Below are 19972 nucleotides of genomic sequence, written 5' to 3' on the forward strand. Positions count from 1 at the left end.
AACCAGTCGTAAGTGAGGAGGAGCTGGGGCGTTGGCAGCTGCGTGCAGAGTGATGCTAATGTGGCCAGTGGCCTGGCGTCCACACACCATTTAGATGATGACGGATAAGAGTGAACTGAGTGTTCCGCCACAGACACTGCCCGGGGGGGGCTGACCCTGCACCAGCAGCAGGAAGCCGCGGCAGAAATCCTCCTGTGGCCGACCTGGTGCCTGTGCACCCAGGGCAGAGAGCTCGGCCCGGGCTGCTGTGCACGTGAACCACAGGACCTAGCAAAGCACTGCACTTCTAGCCTTTTCTTTTTGGAAGATAAACATGTGTTTCTCCCTACTCCCCCTTCTGCCCTTAGTAGAATATTTTTGCCTCCTCCCTTCCCCTAAGACACGTTACTCTCTTTTCCTTTAAAGTTGGACTCTGAAGTATGATCTCCAAGGATCTTTGTGGTGGTCTAGGATTCAGATTAGTGGGACCCCTGCCCCCCAAAGTAATAGGACCACACATTTTCAGGATTTACACAAACAGTAGGTGTGCAAGAGAATTTAGTCATGGATGTAAAGTTTTTCACTTGGAAATGGTAGATGTGCTTGGTTCTCAGCCCTTAGAAAGGTCTTTGTCCTTGGTGTCCTTCAGGTGGATATTTGATGCTTGTAGATACTTGGTGAAAAGATGGATGGGTTTTGAACATTGAGAGTTTACTTTGTGGGGCACCCTGGGGTGGAGAGTGCGTTGTGTTTAGGAAAACAGTCCCAGCAGCTGAGAGCACAGCAAAGCTGGTGCACACAGCAGTCAGGTTGGTGTTTGCAGGCGGCAGCACTAAAAAATGGTTCCCATCCGTGTGCTGCTGCTGGTGGCGTTCTGTGTGTGATGCCTACCTGCAGGCCGTGTGTTATGCTGTAAACGTGCTGTGAGCTAGGGCAGCAGAGACCTTCAGGGAATGGTGTGGATACCCTCACAGAACATTCTCCTCCCTGTAAGTGGAGTGTGTATGAGCGGGAGTTCTCATTTCCTCTGAGTAGTTGGACAGCTGAAGTGAAATGTCTCTGTCTTTCCTTGTAGTGATGCTTACTATTTGTTGGATGAAAGAATGAATAAATGAAGGTCACTTTTGGTGAGTTTGAATTGAAGGTGATGAAGAAGCTGACTCTTAACTCAGGTTGTGATTTACCTGGACTTCTTCCAGAGGCTGCTCAAGCAGGTCACAAACTGTAGAAGAGCGTTCTGGGGGGAGTCGTGGGAGACGGGAAAGCAGGGCCCCTGCCCAGGACGCTTACCTTTCCCGGGCCACTCTTCGTTTGCTGGAGTGAAGGGATGGGTTTAGATGAGCAGTTTCCAGACCTTTGAGTTTCATGCCCTGTATGTTTTTTATTTCTATCTGTTTTGCTCAGTTTTCTGGATCTCTGTTGTTGAGGGATTTGGTGGAGTGAGTTAGCAGGACTCCAGCCTTCTCAAACTCATTCCCCCATAGATTTTTTAAAGGCCTCTGGACGTAGTTGCAGATTCACCAGGGTGGTTGGTTAGGTAAAGGGGCTGGTGGAACACGACCTCTCTGCCTTCTGTCTACCTGAGCCTTGAACACAGGGCGCTCTGTAGCCTTCTCTTATGTAGCATCATGGGGAGATGTCATTCTTGCCTTGCAGTGGGTTTTTCTTGTATGTAGTCTGTCTGGTCCTGGGCTTGTAATTCTGCCAAGAATGATTGTTTGGGCTTTAGTCTGCCCTGTGATTGGTCTGTTTTACATACCTTGCAGGGATTGGTCTATTTTCTATTCAAATAGTGGCTTGAAAATCCACCCAATAGAATTGAATGACTTGTTATTCACTGTGGAGATTGGTTGGTTTATGGTCCTATAGGGAGAGTCACACCTTAAAATTGACAAGGAGTTTGCTTATATAAACAACTAACCCCACAGAGGTTTTTAAAGGTGGGGGGGGGGGACAGAGGGAGGGAGGGTAAGAGGGAGGAGGGGGGATCCTCCTAAAAGAGCTATAACAGGGGTCAAGGGCTTATAACAGCCTTTGAAGACAGTGAGAGGCCCAGAAGGGGCCCCCTGCAGCAGGGGAACAGCAGGGAGTCTGGCGGAGCCCAGCAGCAGCGGAAAGGCAGCATCAGTATGAGTGGTGGAAACCACAGGCCTGGCAGATGGCGGTGGTGGGTGAGTCGGCCCACGGAGTGGAGCCAGGTGCTCTATAAAGCAGAATCGACTGCAGACCAGGCCCGTGCAGTTGGATACTGACCAGAGCAAGTGGCAATGTGGGCGCCAACCTGGCCTGCCTCTGGCATCTCAGGGACCCCGGCTGTGCTGAGCACTGTAATCCTAAGGCTGAGAGGGGGCCTGTCCTGAGGCACCGGGAGGAGACCTGCCCATGATGTGTTTGGCTGGGGAGGGCCTGCCTGCTAGTGTGGCTGAGACCAGCTGAGAGAGCTGCCCTGGGTGGAAGCTGTCCTGCACTGGAGAAGGGGGGATGCATTTGCTTTCTGGGGGGGCCTTCCAGGCCTTACCTCTGTGCTTCCTGATCTGCATTGTTCCTATTATTTCCAAGTTGGTTGTGACCCTGAATTGTAGCCTGTTACTTCCCTAGGAAACCCTCTAACTGTGACTATGGTGTGAGTTATATGTGGCCACTGTAGTGAATTACCAAGCCCAGCAAAATAGAGAGTGCCTGGGGGGATGGCCGATGTCAGAGAAGGTGAGTGTTCTGGTCCCTAGGGCCGCTCTGACAAGAATATATATACCACAAATGGGACGGCCGTAACAAACAGGAGTTTATTCTTACAATTTGGAGGCTTTAAGTCCAAGTTCAGAGTGCCAAACTCTAGGGGCTGGGTGAAAGCCCCTCAACCTAGGGGTCCAGCTCTGCCTCCTGCTCCCGGCCCACTGGAGCTAGAGGCATTTCTTCACTCAGACAGCTGCTGGCTGCTGAGGCTGAGAAGCCCTAAGTTTGACAAGTCAAAAGGCACAGTCCCGATGTTACCAAACCACACGGCGGGCCATTAACTTAAGTCCACTGTAAGTCCCAAGGTCGTCAGAGCATAGCAGGCTGCTGAGCAACGACACGGCTACATGCAGGGTCCAAGCGTGCCATAGGCTAGAGACCATTCTCAAAGTTTTTCCTTAAATACAGGAAGCAGACCATCTCCCAAAGGCAGCTACCCAACTGCTTGTGGTAGCTGCCACCATGGAGTTGATAGCCAGTCTCCTCATGGGGATTAACTACCACCAGCTGCCCAGCCACTCAACCAGGCCAAGTTGACACACAAACATAACCGTCACGGTGAGGAAGTTGGTGAGTGGAGATGTGTCTGACCTCTGCCTTGTGGCATCAGTGTGGTGCTGCTCCTGAACTTTACCCTCAGGAATCTAGGTGAGTCCTGATGCTTGACCTAGACACCTGATGCTTTGCCATTTTAGTTACAGTGTTTGCTTAGGTCAGAGTGCACGAGTGCTCATTGCATCCAAGCAGTGAGAGACAGAAGGTGATCCTGGAGCCCTGAGCTTTGAAGGGAAGGATAAAGAAGTGGGTTAACTACCAGCTTGTAGAAGAACCTGAATGAAACAGTCAGTAAGGAGACAGATGGAGCTGCAGACTGCCGGCTGTCTTGAGGGCACAGCCATTTCAAGTAATTCCTGATAGCAGCCTAAGTTGCACGGGCAAGGACTGTGTTGGTGCCTGACGACCAGAAGGTAGAATAGCGAGGAGGGGAGGACTGGACCTATGGACTGCCAGCAGGTGTCTTGAGGGTGCAGCCATTTTGGATATTTGAAAGCGGCCAGTGTAGTGGTTTTGAGTGGGTGCAGGTGGTGGTCTTGCTTGGACCACGACCTAGGAGTGGGCTCTACCTGCCGAGGACAGCATGGGCAGCTACCCTGGAGGCTGCCCACTGGACAGCTGTCATATTCCCTTGTTACTCTCGTGCCCCACAGCATCTTGGTGAATAGGGTATGGTTATCCCCCTACCTCCATCCAACTTCTTGACCTGTAGCAGCTCCATACCTGTGTGTGCTCTGGTAGAGCCAGGGAGCTGAGCTCTGCTCCCCACAGTTGTTTGTTTGTTTTATCTTCCTCTTTTCTTCCTTTTTTCCAACCCTCCCTGTCCCTGGTTCTTGTTTTTTTGTTCTCCTGGTTCTTTTCCTTGTTCCATTTTTTTTTTTTTTTCTTTCTTTCAGGTCTTCCTATCCCTTGTTTTCCCTTTTGCAGTTTCCCCTAATCTTTTACTTTTGCCCTCTTCTGTCATTCCACCCTCCCAAGATATTGCCGCTTTTTTTCCCTCCTCCTTATTATTTATCTTTTATTCTTTAAAAATATATTTTGAAGATTTTTCTTATTTATTGCATTTCTCTCTTTCCTTTTGCGATTGTTCTGGTTTGTTTTTGTGGTTAGAGTTTTTTGTTCTCTGTTTGTTTGGTGGTTTTTTAACTGAGTGGGAGACACCAACCATTCCCACACAATACAACTGTATCTACAGCTCCTGCAGCCCCACCCACCACTTGCTTTTGTACCAGTTGACCAATGATAGATGGTGGCCAATATCAGCTTAACTCACCCTCAGCTGCTCCTTACAAACAGCTAACAGAGATCTGTGCACATGCTCTCATTCTCTATCACACCCACGAGGAGACTGGTAGTGAGTGCCTAAGTGCTAAAAACTTGTGAATAAAGGAGCACAGCGCCCTGCTCACACAGATATCGCAAAACAAAATAAAGGAAAAAAGAAAAAAAATCTTGCACGAATCACACCAACATACAATCACAAATTAAACATAAATATAATACCACAACAATATCTTAGAGTCAGCAGGCCATCACAATCCACACAAAAAAGATAAAGTAGTAGAAACAAAGGACCAGAATACAAACCCAGAAAACATCCCTGAGGAAGAAGCAGCATTGGAACTCCCTGATAAAGAATGCAAAAGAATTGTATTTGTGTACTTTCAATGAATTGAGAGACAGGTCAAGGAAAACACTGACAAGATCAAAGAAAACACAGACAAAGCTCTAGAACAATTTAGGAAAACAATACAAGAACAAGTAGACAAAATAAAGAAAAAATTAGAAATGATACAAAAACAACAAATAGAAATCCAGAAGATTAATACCAAGATTTCAGAAATGGATAACACATCGAATGGACAAAGGAGTAGAATCGAATCAATGGAAGACAGAATTAGTGAGATTGAAGACAAATACTTCAGTACTGCTTTGTTAAGGGATCAGACAAAGGATCAAAACATAATGAAGAAAGCCTAAGATTCATGTGGGATACCATGAAGAGGAATAATCTACATGCAATTGGAATTTCAGAACAGGAAGAGACAGAGAAAGCCACAGAGAAAATTGATGAAGATTTGTTGGAAGAGAATTTCCCTAAAATGATGAAAGATGAGAATTGATCCATTCAAGAAGTCCAACGAACCCCAAACAGGATAGACCCCCCCCCCAAAAAAAGTCACCAATGCACATCATCATCAAACTCACCAAAGACAAAGACAAAGAAAGAATCCTGAAAGCAGCATGAGAAAAACAAAAAGTTACCTGCAACAGGCAACCAGTAAGACTAACTCTGATTTCTCGGCAGAAACCATGAGGGTGAGGAGGCAATGGAATGATTATATAAAACCCTGAAAGAAAAAAATCTTCAACCAAGAATTATATACCCAGCAAAACTGTCTATCAAATATGAGGATGAAATCAGGAAATTTCCATATAAGCGGAAATTAAGAGAATTTGTTAAAACCAGACCAACTTTACAAAAGATACTAAAGGAAGTCCTTTGGATGGAGAACCAACAACAGCAAACAATAGACGATGATTAACAGGCATGATGGCATAACCCAGAAACCAACCCAGTTACAGAAGTATCCAAAGTAAAATAAGCTTACGAGACAGTAAACAGGGAACTAGTGACATCAATTGGTAAATGAGGACAACTGCAAACCAAAAAGAGGGAATAAATAGTGTAGTTACTAAGCGGTGAGGAAGTCCAGACAATTGAGAGATGAATTGCGTGACCACACACTCAAGAGTCAGTGACTTCTAAGAGTATGTTTTGCATTTGACCGTTCACCCAGGGAGTGAAATCTTGAGGTCATTGCTGCTTGATTCTTACTTGCAAAATATTATGTAGGCGCATCCCCTGAAAAGTGGGCAGTCCTTCTGTGCCTCTCTGGTCCTTGAAAGTTTTCTTGCGTTCATCTGACTTGGAGTCTTGTGTCTGGCTGTCATCGCTTGGGGGCCTTGGGGGACTCCCTCATGAGACTCAACTGGAGGGACAATACAGAGGTAGCTATGCTGCTGTGGGCACTGCCACATGTCACACAGGAGGACGTTTTTGGGTTTCCACATGAGGAGCAATTGTATTTTTCCTGAGCATCTGATTTGCTTCCTTCTAGTGGGACCTGTGAATGACGGACCTGCTCCCACTCTGTGCAGGGTCCTGGGAAGCCCGGGACACCCACTCAGATCTCCCTCCATAAAGTAATTAGTGACTGGGACTTTGGAGCGTGCCAGGCACGTTCATGGCACTGAAGGTTCAAAGGTTAATCAGGTGCTGTGTTTTGGTGGAGGAGACAAGTGATGAACAACAAAATACACAGATACTCAACATATTAGATACGTGCTTTGAAGAGAAATACGTAGCATGTGTGTATACCAAGCTGCCCCTTAGTACACAGAGAAGCTCTGGTGGCACAGTGCCTAAGATATTTGACTGCTAACCAGAAGGCTGGTGGTTCAAACCCACCAGCCGCTCCTTGGAAGGAAGATTGGGCCAATCTACTTCTGTAGAGATACTGCCTCAGAAGCCCGAGGAGGGGTGGGGTTGCTGTGAGTTGGAAGCGACTCGACAGCAGTGAGTTTGGTTTTTGGTTTTTTTAGTACACGGATGATACTTGGCTTGGAGTTAACACTGTGTGTTAGTTATTATCAACAGTAGTAGTTTTCATATGGTTGGTGGGCTACACAGATAATGAAAAAGTTGTGAAAGAACAGATCTTGATTAGTACTGTGGTGAGGTGAGGTGATTTGGATTACAGTTTGATGGTCGAAGTCGTCACCCTTGCTGAGTTGGTGACATGTGCTGAGCAGTGAATGCTGCCATTTGAAGGCCTTGGGTGAAGGTGAGGAGTGAGTGGGAAGAGCAGTTCAAGTCGTGGATACTTGGAGTTCAGAGGCCCCTGGACCAGACTCGGGAGCCCAGTGCACTGAACAGTGGGTGGGTGAGGGCCCTGGGGGCTGGCCTTGCAGGGCTTTGTGAACCAGGATGGAGAGATTGGATTTTGTTCTGTATGCAGTGGAAGCTGTGTAATGCCCGGGTTGATGTCTTAGAAGGTCACTCTGGCTGCTGGACAGAGGTTGAACTTGGAGGTAAGGGGAGGAGGGATGGACAGAGGATGGAACACTAGCCAGGAGGCAGTTTTAGTAACCCAGGTTGAGTGGTGTTGACGGCTGAGATTAGATAGGAAAGAGAAATGAGTAGCTCGAATATGTTATGCAGGGAGAGTCGAGACTTCTCGTGGATTTGATGTGGGGGCGTGAGGTGGGGAAAGGAAGGCAAGGATAGGAGCTAGGTGTTTGGATGCATGACTGAGGGGATGAGTGGGACTGTTTGAGTTGGGCATAGGGGAAACCAGGAGTTCTCTTTTGGCCCTGTTACGTTTGAGACGCTAGTGGATAAGGCATTTGGCTTTTAATCAGAGGGTCAGCGATTCAAACCTACCAGCTGCTCTGCACAAAGAGGTGGGGTATTCTATTTGCACAAAGATTTATAGCCTCCGAAACCCAATAAGGGTCACTGTGAGTCCAAGTCAACTCGATGGCATTGAGTTTTGTGTGTGTGCGCGCGCTACATTTCAGTGGAGACGTCTTCTCCGTGGAAGTGGAGGCTTTGGAAGCTCCAGAAGAGGGAGCGCAGGGCAGCCTGGGCGTGAGCAGCAGGGCTGAGTGGCCTCGGTGCGTACGACGGGGCTGGCTGTCCACTGGCCCTGGGAGCACAGGGCGGCCTGGGTTGCTGCAGCATGGCTGGCCGTTCACTGGCCTTCTAAAGGATGACTTGGGTGTGGGATTGTCAAGAAAGGATGCGTGTTTTAGTAGTGTTCAGGTTGACGTGATTTCCAGAAGCAGGGGAGACGGCATGCGGTGAGTGGGCAGGCTTGGGCCTTGGTGCTCGAGATCCTGAGTCCCGAGTTGGCGAGCTGCCGTGATGGAAAGGCGATGACAGCTCACCGTTTTGCTGTTGCCTTTTATCTTGTCTGAGAAGAGGTATAGAGACTTCAGTGTTTTAGAGAAATCACAGCGCTTTGCAAAGCCTAGAAATGGCCTTGCTAATACCAAACACACTTCATTTCTCCAACATCAGCATCTCTTGAGGGAAACTGTGGAGCCAACAGCCTGCCTGCTTCTTAACAAGGTCTGGAGAGGCTTCTGTTGGCCAGCAGTGTGTGTTCACTGGGATCAAATGTGAGTTCACTTTGCTGGACACACCCCTCACGTCATAGGTAGAAGTTTACAAGAGATGGTCCATTAATACAGTTCCCTGCCAACTGCCTCCTTAGCGCCTCGAAGCCCGCCCCCTGTGCAGGTCCGCTCTTAGGTCCCCAGCGCCTCGAAGCCTGCCCCCTGTGAGGTCCGCTCTTAGGTCCCCAACGCCTCGAAGCCCGCCCCCTGTGCAGGTCCGCTCTTAGGTCCTTCTCCCCATCCTCCTGTTGGCATTCTTGCTTCTCCCCTGAGTAGTGCATTTTTGAGATCTTTTCATATCAGTATCAGAATTTCATTTTCCCTCCATTATATGAATATACCTGAGTTTCTTATGGTGTAGTGGTTAAAACATTCAACTGGTAACCAAAAAGGTCAGTGGTTAGAACGCACCAGCTGCTCCATGAGAGAAAGAGGAGGCAATCTGTTTAAAGATTTATAGCCTTTGAAACCCTTTATGACAGTTCTCTTTGGTCCTCTAGGGATGCTGTGAATGGCAATGGGTTTAGTTTTTTCAGCATCAATGGCATTTAGGTTGTTTCCAGTGCTGTAAGGAGTAGCCTTACTCCTCACACATTTCATGTTGCATGTAGGCAGTGTGTCTGTCTGTGTTCTGGTTACTTAGTGCTGCTCTGACAAGAATATACCTACCATAAATGGGATGGCTTGAAGAAAAAGGAGTTTATTCCCTTACAGTTTAGAGGCTAGAAGTCCAAGTTCCAAGTGCTGGGTTCTCGGGGCTGGGTGAAAGCCCCTCAACCTTGGGCTTCAGCTCTGCCTCCTGCTTGTGGCCAATTGAAGTGGGAGGCTTTTCTTCACTCACACAGCTGCTGGCTGCTGAGACTGACAAGCCCAAGGTTGACGAGTAAAAATGCACAGTGCCTATGTTACCAAACCACACAGCAGGCCATTAATTCAAGTCCATTGAAAGTCCCAAGATTGGCAGAGCATGGCAGACTGCTGAACAATGGCATAGATACATGCCATTGGGTTCAAGCGTGCCATAAGCTAGAGACTGTTCCCAAGTCTTCTCCTTATTTATAGGAAGCAGACCACAGCCCTAAGTCTCTGAGCTGCTCCCAGTAGATTCCATCATGGGGAATACTACATCCAGCTGCCCAGCCACTCAACCAGGCCCAGCCAAGTTGACACACAGACTTAACCGCTACAGTCTGTCTGTGGGATAAGCTCATGTGTGCAGTTGTTGGGTCTAAGGGAGTCTGACGTCCTCATTTTGATTACTGTTTCCCTGTTGCCCTTTATTAGGAGCTCTGGTAATGTAGTGCCTAAGGCGCTTGACTGCTAACCAGAAAGTTGGCGGTTCAAACCCACCAGCCACTCCTTAGAAGGAAGGCTGGGCAATCTACTTCTGTAGTGATGCCACCTCAGAAACCCAGGGAGGGGTTGCTATGAGTCGGGTCAACTCCATGGCAAATAAGAACAACAACATTGCCCTTTATTGTTCCATCAGCTTCAGGCCCTTGACGGCTCGTGTGAGTCTGTTTTCCCACATCGTTGCTGACACGGTGCGCTGTTGCAGTTTGGGAAGTGCCAGTCCCGTATCTGGTGTCCCATGCAGTTTTCTTGGTACGAGGTTGAGCATCTTCTCACATGTTGAGGAGCCTTTTGTCTCTTTTCTGTGCCGTCTCATTTCTTACACACTTTTCGATTAGGATGTCCATCTCAACCTGTGGGTTTGCAGAGTTTTCTTCTAGATGAGGGAGATTTGTCCTTTGTCTTATAAATGGCACATTCTTTACTCAATTTTTTGTCTTTTGACTTTGGCTGTGGCACTTTTTTCTGTGTAAAAGTTTGTGGTTTTTGGTAGATGAATTTATTCATCTTTATGTCTTCTGGATTTTTGGTCATAGCTGTGTGTTGAAGTGTTTGATCCACTTGGGATTTAACTTGCTGTAACCTTCCAATCCTACTTCCGTAGTGATAACTGCGTTGGAAACCGAAGGAGGGGTTGCTAGGAGTCGGGGCCGACTCGATGGCAAATAACAACAACATAACCTTCCTAGGTTTTCTTCTTCCATTTTTGGTTTCACTTTTTACGTTGAAGTATGTCATCCGTTTGGGATTCATCTTGCTACACCCTTGGCAAGTATGGACACACCTTTATGCCTTCTTCACTTCTGTTCCGGTGGCTGCTGGTCTCAGAGACGGAGTGCTGCGTGTGGTGGCCATGCCCCATCTTGCCTTTTCCTGTCTGGGCCTCATTCCTCTGTGGGCCCTTACTGCTCCCCCGTGCAGGGAGAACCTTTACCCTGCAGACACACATTTCAATGTTAGAATTTACTCCTTCCTTCGCCAAATGCCTCCGTCCTGCTCCTTAGGCCTGACAGATTGATCGCATCATATTTATCAAGTAGTTATTAGGTTTTCTATGGGTTTGAAAAAAGCTTCTGCAAGTACCTTTTATTCTCCAAACCTGATTGACTCAGGTTTGTTATCTGTTGTCTGAAAACCACTGCATGTATTTTTTTCGGGTTTTGTAGTTGGTTAAGGTGTCATTGTGTGCCATTGAGTCAATTCCAACTCACCGTGACCCTGTGTGACAGTAGATCTGCCCCATACATAGGGCTCCATTGAGTCAATTCCAACTCACTGTGACCCCTTGTGACAGTAGGTCTGCCCCATAGGGCTCCTAGGCTGCGATCTCTATGAGAGCAGGTTGCCAGATCTTTTCTTCCACAGAGTGGTGGGTCAGAAGGTTGGCTCGCACACCTTTGATCAGCAGCCAAGTGTTTCACAAGTTGCGCCCAGGGCGCTTTTTATCTGAAGTAGGACGGTAACTTGTTTTTCTGCTGTGCCTGGAAGGGGAAGGATGGTTGGAGATTGTAATACCTTCTCTTCAGCCATTGATGGAGCCAGTGAAGACACAGGTGATCTCAGTAGATAGAGCCAGTAGATGGAACATCAGTGTAGAAACCAAAACCAAACCAGACTCACTGCTGTCCAGTTGATTCCTACTCAAAACGACCATCATTGGGTTTCCAGGGTGGTAAATATCTATGAAGTAGATTGTCCCATCTTCCTTTGTCAGAGTGGCTAGTGGCCATCCTTCTGGTTAGCAGTCAAATGAATGCCTTAGGCACTGCACCACCAGAGGGCCTTAGTATAGCCATAGGTGATCTCAATAGTACTGTTACCCACCTTTGTCTGAGTGTTGCTTACAGAACACTGAACTCAACACTTGACAAATCTGCTTTCTTTTCAAATGTGTGGGTTCGCCAGCATAGACGATGTGTGGGTCTCTGAAGACATCTCGGTGAACAAGGACTGGAGTCATGCACAGTACCGCCTCTGACCACAGGGAGAGTCCATCAGAAGCCATAGCAAGAAGATATGTAGGAAAATGCCAAAATTTTGCACATCTTACTAACAACACATCTTACTAACGAATTTGTCAATGAAGAAATCACAGGGCAGATCGGGAAATATTTTGAACCAATATAATGAAAGTACAGCTTACCAAAATGTAGGATAAAGTTAAGCAGTGCTTAGAAGAAGATGACAGCTTTAAATATTTAAATGTTGGAAAAGAGGAAAGGCCTGAAACTGGTGACCTGAGGTTCTGTTGTCAGACCCTCGCGGAAGAGCCAGCACATCCTGAGTAAGTAGGAGGAGATCATCAAAGATAAGGGCGGAAACAAATGAAGCAGAAAATAGAAGAGCAGTAGGGAAAATTGTTGTCAGGTGCTGTCCAGCCAGCTCCGACTCCTGGTGCCTCTGAGTGTGACGAGCAGTGTCCTGTGTGTGGCCTGGTCCTGTGCCAGACTCACCATCAGTGCCATGCTTGGGTCCATCCTCTCAGGAAAAGTAACCAAAGCAGAGTAGCCAAAGTGATAAACGCCTAGCTAGACTCATCAGTCCGAAAGGAGGAGACCGCCAGTGACCGGCATGAAAGTGAGCATGGTTATCACTGGGGTCTTAAACAAACTCCAGCCTCAGGAGACGGGGCTTCCTGCAGCTGAGGGGGTGTGCCAGCAGCGCCCCAGCCCTGGAGAGCTGCGTTCTCAGTCTGCAGTCCCTCCTTGAACCCCAGCGGGCACCTGCTGTTCCCAGCATGCTGTTTTCTGAGTCTCTTTTGCTTCTAATTTAAATGCCTCTCCTGCCCCATCTCCCCGGATCTCAGAGGCCACACAGCTCCCCTCTCCAGGGCTGATTGGATGAACCGTGCTTTCTGTACACCACGGTGTCTGTGTGTCGCATGTCCCACACCCTGCTGTCATTTTCTGACTAGTATGTGTGTCTTGCTGCACTGTTGGGCGTGTGGGCGGAGAGCTTGTGAGGTACTCCTCTCTGTCTCCCCAGCCCTAGGACACGTGGGATACTGTTTTTTTTTTTTTCCCCTTTCTTTTCCTTCTTTTTTTATAAAATTGTGATTTGGGTGAAAGTTTACAGAGCAAATTCGCTTTCCGTACAGCAGTTCACATACACTTTGTTTCATGACATTGACCACATTCTCCCACAATGCAGCAGCTCCCCTCCCACTTCCTCCCCATAATTACTTCTTCCCTGTGTCCATCCCTTCATGCACTCCTGCCCCCTGAGATGTCCCCTGTGAGTACACAGCCCTTCTTTCTCCCACGATTGTTCTCTCCAAGGAGTGAATTTACCTCAGGTAAATGTTCAGCTCCTATGCCTGTCTTTTGTTTGGCTGGAAGCCACAGATGTGCGTTCAATTCCAGACCTGAAGGGCAGCTAGGGGCCATAGTCTCAGCGGTTCCACCAGGCTCTATCAGACAAGCAAACCTGGTCCCTTCTTTTTCCCCAAATGATTATGAGTTTTGTTCCACATTATTCTTAGAACACTGTTTTTGAATGAACGTTCTTACTGGAAGCTATTTTGCCTTCCAATAGCTGAAGCAGGAATGAATCACGCGATCACAGTTTTGTTTGTGGACAGGCTGGCGGCGCGTGGGTTACTACTGTCGCAGCTTGATGACCTACCTGAGCCGCTTGGGAAATTGTTTGAGAATTTTGAGTACTCTCCTCCGTTGCTTTTAGAAGCGTTTAGCATCCCAGTGTTTCTGATGGGCTGTGGTAGAGGTTGGAGAAGAGAGAAATGGGATGTGTGTTACATGAAGTGACAGTGTGTTGTCATAGTGAGCGTGCTTAGTCTTCTTGTGTAGAGTACGGTATACTTGTATGATAACATTTTAATTGTTAACATGTGATTCAGTAAGCTGTCTGTCAGCGTGTTTCCTTCATGCTGTCCAGTGTGAGCCGTGTGTTCCCCTTCTTAGATGTCCCTTCAGGTGCCCTGTGGTGAAGGTGAGTCAGGGTCAGTGAAGGATGCAGTTCTGGCACTGCAGTTGTCACAGTGGCACTTGGAAGGAGGCAGCCTTTAATCTGTGCCGCAGGGGTTTCCCTGAGCTAATGGGGCTTGGCAGTGAGGCTGTTTGCGTGGTAACCCGAGAACTCCTGCACGGTGGGAGTTTAGCCACTGTGATTGCCCACTTGCTACTGTGTTGTTGGTATATGTTTAAATAAAAAGAATGACATATCCATTTCTCTGGTAGAGTTTGACTGAAACAGTTTAATATGTTTTCTGTTTCTATCTGAACTTGTAACTGAACTTCATTTTGCTGTTTCAACTGGAGTGAGGTGTTTTCCTTTGGCAGTTCAGATGAAAGCTGTCGTAGGCCCTTTCTTCCAGTTGAGTAAATGGGAATTATTTCATTATGTTTTTCAGAAGTAAAACTTGAGAAAACTAAGTGGAGGTTTTTTTCCCTGCTAACGGAAAAATCATACATGAACCTTCAAATGTTAAGGTTATAGCTAATTGAAAAGCCAATAAAAAAGGAATTCTTTTATATATAAGATTTATCTATAGAGTAGATAAAGACATGTCTGTTGTTATTATGTCTCTAGTAACCAAACTTTTCCTCCCTTTTTTCTTAGGTTCTTGGTTATTACAGACCATTTTCTGAAAAACCCGGAATTGGTGAAAGCCATGTACGCCAGACTGAGCAATCAAGAAAGGTAACTCCGGAAACCAGTGTGGCCTGCAGTGGTCAACACCTCATACAGTGTCCTGTGCACGTGATTGAGAAATGCTGCCGTAGTTGGCACTTTCTCTAGGTATTAACGTGTCTGTGTCGGCAGTGGTTTTAAATTGGCTGGTTGGCATTCCAGTGCAGCCACAGTGGGCAGTGTTTCCGTAGGGCCGCAGCATCCAGGTTGGCGCCCTCGTTCAGGGAAGACGTATTAATGACAGCAGTAAACGTTAAGGACAAACCTGATGCCTGTGCCTTGATTTTACACCAGGCCTCCCTGCACTGGGTCGTCCAGCTGGTGTTTTACATGGGTTTGTCATGTCACTGCTGGGATGCCTTGAGACAGTGGTCCTAGCTCTGTAGTTTTCCTGAAGGCCGTGCAGACTAAAGGGAAAGTCATACCTGTCCGTAACCCCCCCCCCCAGTCATTGTTGGCAAAGCAGTGACCCGGGAGTGGGGGACCTTGGCTTTGCTTCTTCTTCACGTGACCCCAGCCAGGCCTTTCACCTGCTTTTGGATTCCATTTCCTTACCTGGGAGATCGGGGTGCTGAGTAAGATGGTTCCCAGGCTCGTGCCTCCCCAGCGGTGAGAGAGTTTCCTGAGGGAGGTTGCCTTCAGAGTGACCCTGAAGCACAGCTCTGGTGATACCAGCCTTTCCGAGATGTGAATCTTCTGATTGTCTTCAGTTTTCATAATTTGGGAAGGCTTTCTGACTGTGTTTTTGAGTTCCAATAGTTAAGTTTTATGCAGTCCTTTGTAATCTTTTAAGTAATTTTTTAAAAGTATCTTTAGCAAAAATCAAAAGTCGATATTTTTAGAGTCAGCTTGAATATCAGGGTTATAATGCGGTAGCTCTCCCACCACGCCCCCCTCTCCCCAAGGTGTGTCCTTCCATTATAGGAAGATACTTGCTTGTTGTTTTTGACCCACAATGACTAGCTTGCTGTGCTGGCTGGAGGTGAGAGTGTTGCTTTGCAGTGAGGAGCCTGAGTGCCCGGAGGCCGCAGGGCTTCCTTGCTTCTCAGTATCCAGCTTTCCAGTGTCCCCGTTCCCACCAGTGACCTGCCTGTACGCGGCCTGCTGCGTTGCCAGGTGCGGGTGGCAGGTGACCAGCTCCCGTTGTCAGTGTGGAAGGTGTCGCAGGTGCTGCCCCACGTCGTGCAGGTTTCTGCCCGGATGTCACCGCCTGCCTCTGCCCTGGTGCTGGCCTCTGCTCCCTCGTTTGTCGTACACGGTGTCGGAGCGTGTCCCTGCTTGCTCTCCATGTCACGGGCTCCGTGAGGACGTGGTGTCCTGTTGCCCAGTGCTTGCTTAGATGTCACTGGGCTCCAAGCACAGTGCTCCGAGTGAATGGACGGGCCGGCAGCTGCCTTTCTGCTACCGCCCTGCGGGGCTGTGAATACAGAGGGTGGGCCTCACCGGCCAACTTGGGCCCTTGGTGTTGCCTCGGCCCCGCCCACTTACCATGCTCCTTGGGTTGGTCGCCTGCCCTCTGCTGTCACCATCTCAGTGGGTTACGAATTCACTCTCCTTTGTTTGGCACCCGGTCCACCTCTGCACTGTCTTTGACTAGCCCTTCCCCTTCTCTGTCATCTCCTCTGTTGTCCTCCTGGTCCTCCCCTTGCTGTTTTCAGAGGCTCCATAGCCTGCAGGATGCAGGTCCGTCCCACGGCAGGGTGTGTTCGGCCCTTTATAACCTAGCTTCACTCCTGGCTGCTCTCCCCACGCCCCCTCCCTCCCCGGTCACCATATCATGGCCACGCAGAACTTTTCTGAGTTTGCCAGGCCTCCCCTAGAGGTGCAGGCTTTTGCCTGTGTCCTTTCCTCTGCTTGGGACGTCCCGCCCTTCCTCCTGCTGGTAGACACTTAGCGACGTGTTCTGTGGCTTTCCCAGGCCAGGGTCTGTTGCAGCGTCATCTGTGCGGTTATCATAATGACTTGCTTTTCCATTGGACTCACACTTCCTAGTTCTCAACCCTCAACACCCAGCAGCAGAATCAGTATTGGGACAGAATTGGAAGGATGACTGTCAAACACCTGGAAGTGTTTTTAAGGTGATGTTGTTGGTCTTTGAGCTGCAGACAGTTGAGGTGCTGGCAGTAGATGGTGTGCAGCTGGGGAGGAGGCACTGTGGAAACTGTCAAGGGAACTTGTGTCTCTGTCAGGCTGGCTTGGGGGTGGCCACTACTGCCTACTGTCACAGTTGGCTCAGAGTGGTTCCTGGCTATACCTGGGTCTGCTTCCTTGTTTCTGTCTGTGTTCTCAGGGAAAAAGTGGGGCCCCTGACACCTTGGAAAAGTGTCTGAAAAGAGCTGCTAGAGCAGGGAGGGTCAGTGGGGTGGGGAGATGCAGAGAGACCCTCCCAGGACCCGGCCCCTCCCTGCGTCTCTTCTAGTCCACGTCACGTGAACAGCGGCCCCGGCACTACTGCCCTTCCTTCAGTTCTCTGTCCTTTATCTCTTGAGCAGCCATCCATCGGGTTACGGTTGCTGGAGGAGAGGAGTCGTCTCCAGATAGGGTGCAAGGGACTGTCCAGTCACACATGGCAGAAGGGGCTGGAGCCTCTGCTCTGGCTGCTAGTTACCTGCACGATCAGAAGGCAGTTCACTTTGCTGGGCTCACAGATGATACAGCGGGGAGAGCTGGGGTGTAGAGTCCACGTCCTGGGGCTGTGACACGAGTTCTCTGTCCGTTAGAAAGTCTGGACAATACCAGACGGAAACAAGCTGTTGCTAGATCACTTGTCCTCATGGACCGTCTTCCTTTCATTAATTTCTTACTGAACTTGGGTTCAGTGAGTCCCTGTGATGTGTGTATTGCAGAATGACGAAGTTGCCTAGCGCGTTAGTGGTTGAGGAGAGGATACTGCTTTTGGTAGCATCACTTGGTCTTGTGTGTGGCAGTAATATTGTCACTTTGGAGTTTGTCCATCAGAAACAGTCTGGCGGTCCCTGATAGCTTCCGGGGCTGTGGGTGTACGCCTCTGCCCACACGTTGTGTGTTGCCTGTGGCCACAGGAGATTGGAACTCCAGGGACTGGTGTCCTGGGCACCAGATGTGAAGTTGTGACCTCTATAGGCATAAGCAGGTAGTTAAGGTGGCATGCTAGGACAAGATGTTGCTCTTTTCAGATGCCGATTGCAGGAGGATGTGGGGTACGGGGTAAGGCAGAAGGGGAACGTCTCACTGACAGCCTCCTGACGCCAAACAATGTTACGTACCCCTCCCCTTGTCTGCATTTTGTGCTGTGAGTGTTCTTGTTTTCCCACTGAGGACATGATCAGAGAAGACATTGAACAGTTCGTATTTGACAAACACCAAACCCAAAGATGAGGAAATTAAACATTTTTACTGGCTTCCACAGTCTGAAGTTAACAGACATGCAATCAGGATGTGTTGATTATCACTGGTGATTGGAATGTAAAAGTTGGAAATAAAGAAGAATCACTAGCAGTTGGAAAATATGGCGCTGGTGGTAGAAATAACCCTGGAGATCTCATGATAGAATTTTAAAAGACCAATGACTTATTCATTGTAAATACCTTTTTTAAACAACACATATGATGGCTATACACATGGACTTTGCCAGATGGAATACACAGGAATCAGATTGACTACATCTGTGGCAGGGGGTGATAGAGAAGCTCATTATCTTTAGCCAAAAGGCCAACAGCTGACTGTGGAACAGATCATCAGTTGCTCATATGTACGTTCAAGTTGACCTTGATTATATCCCTCCTGAATTTAGAGACCATCTAAAGAATAGATTTGATGCATTGAACATCAGTGACCAAAAACCAGAGGAATTATGGGATGACATCAAGAATATCACCCATGAAGAATGCAAGAGGTCATTTAAAAGATAGAAAGAAAAGACCAAAATGGGTGTCAGAACAGACTCTGAAACTTGCCCTTGAATGGAGGGTAGTGAAAGCAAATGGAAGAAATGACAAGATAAAAGAGCTGAACAGAAGATTTCAAAGAGCAGCTCAAGAAAACCAGGTCAGTTATTATAATGAAATGTGCAAAGACCTGGGGTTAGAAAACCAAAAGGGAAGAACACGCTTGCCATTTCTCAAACTGAAAGAACTGAGGTAAAAAGACCTTTTTATGGTGCTGAAGAGCAAAGATGTCTTTGAAGACTAAGGTGTGCCTAATCCAAGCCATAGTATTTTAAATTGCCTCATATGCATGTGAGAGCTGGGTAGTAAACAAGGAAGACTGAAGAAGAGATGATGAGTTTGAGTTGTATTGGTAAAAAATACTGAAAGTACCATGGACTGCCAAAAGAACTAACAGATCTGTCCTAGAAGAAATGCAGCCGGAATGCTCCTTGGAAACGAGAATGGCCAGACTCTGTCTCGCCTGCTTCGGTCATGTTGTGAGAAGGGGACCACTCCCTGGAGAAGGGTATCAGCTTGGTAAAGTGGAGGGTCAGCGAGGAAGGGGAAGGCCCTCAGCGAGTTGGATTGACACAGTGGCTGCAGCGATGGGCTCAGGTACAGCAGGGACTGTGAGGCTGGCACGGGACCGAGCGGTGTTTCGTTGTGTTGTACACAGGGTCACAGGGTCGCTGTGAGTTGGAGTCGGCTTGATGGCATCTAACAACAACAACAATTTGACAGATGTGTACACATGTACAATGATCTTGTTACGTGAGTCATGCGGTGTTCTGAGCACTTGACAGCATTAACTCAGTCATCGTGTCAGCTCCGTAAGTTTGGTATTGCTACTGCCCCTACTTTGTAGATGTATTAGTTGAGGAAGAGAGGTTAAGTAGTTTGTTTAAGGGCACCCAGCCAGAGGTGGCCGACTTGGGCCACCCAGCTCCACGGTCCATGCTGCCAACTAGACAGGGTAGTTCCTCTGATGCCCTCATTGTAAGAGCACCTACAGGTCGGGTCCCTGTGAAGAACAGATGTGTGATGTTCCCTTTCAGGAAGCTGCTGATTTCTGCTGCGCACGTCCACCGGATGGAGTGTTTCTCTGGTATTGCTGGTGTGACAGACATGGTGTTTTGCATGTCATAGTATTGGTGGGTGAAGGAAGGAAGGAATGATGTTATAAGCCTGTCCTTTCGCTGGGGATAGCCCCTACTGGACGTGCATCTTGGCGGTCGTGGTGACAAGGTCTCCGCCAGATGCCAGTTGCAGCAGCCTTCTTTTCCAAGAACCAGCAAGCAAAACCCTATGCCTCAAGGTTTGTCCCTTTGTCTCTGCTGCCCTTTCAGTCGCACATGTACACACATGAAGCAATTTAATTACATCAGCACATTTTTAAGGGGCTTTGGTGATACAGTAGTTAAGGCATTTGGTTGCTAACTAAGAGGTCAGTGGTTCGAACCCAGCAGCTGCTCCAGGGATGAAAGATGTGACAGTCTCCTTCCATAAAGATTTACAGCCTTGGAAACTCAGTAGGGGGGGTCCCTGTGAGTTGGAAGCAACTTGAAGTCAGTGAGTTTGGTGTTTTTTGGTAGCACGTTTTTATTTTTATT

The 19972-nt window shown here is 48.1% G+C and overlaps 1 protein-coding gene across 1 annotated transcript in view; it reads left to right on the forward strand.

Moving 5' to 3' along the window:
• Positions 1-19972, forward strand: part of ATXN10 (ataxin 10) — a 222788-nt gene that overhangs the window by 71348 nt on the left and 131468 nt on the right. The window contains exon 6 of the mRNA XM_007955645.1: positions 14383-14463. Coding sequence (XP_007953836.1) covers positions 14383-14463 — 81 coding nt within the window. The remainder of the gene's footprint in view (positions 1-14382; positions 14464-19972) is intronic.

The sequence above is a fragment of the Orycteropus afer genome, unplaced genomic scaffold, assembly GCF_000298275.1.
Source record: "Orycteropus afer afer isolate SDZICR_OR568_19922 unplaced genomic scaffold, OryAfe1.0 scaffold00524, whole genome shotgun sequence".
Taxonomy (NCBI): Eukaryota; Metazoa; Chordata; class Mammalia; order Tubulidentata; family Orycteropodidae; genus Orycteropus; species Orycteropus afer.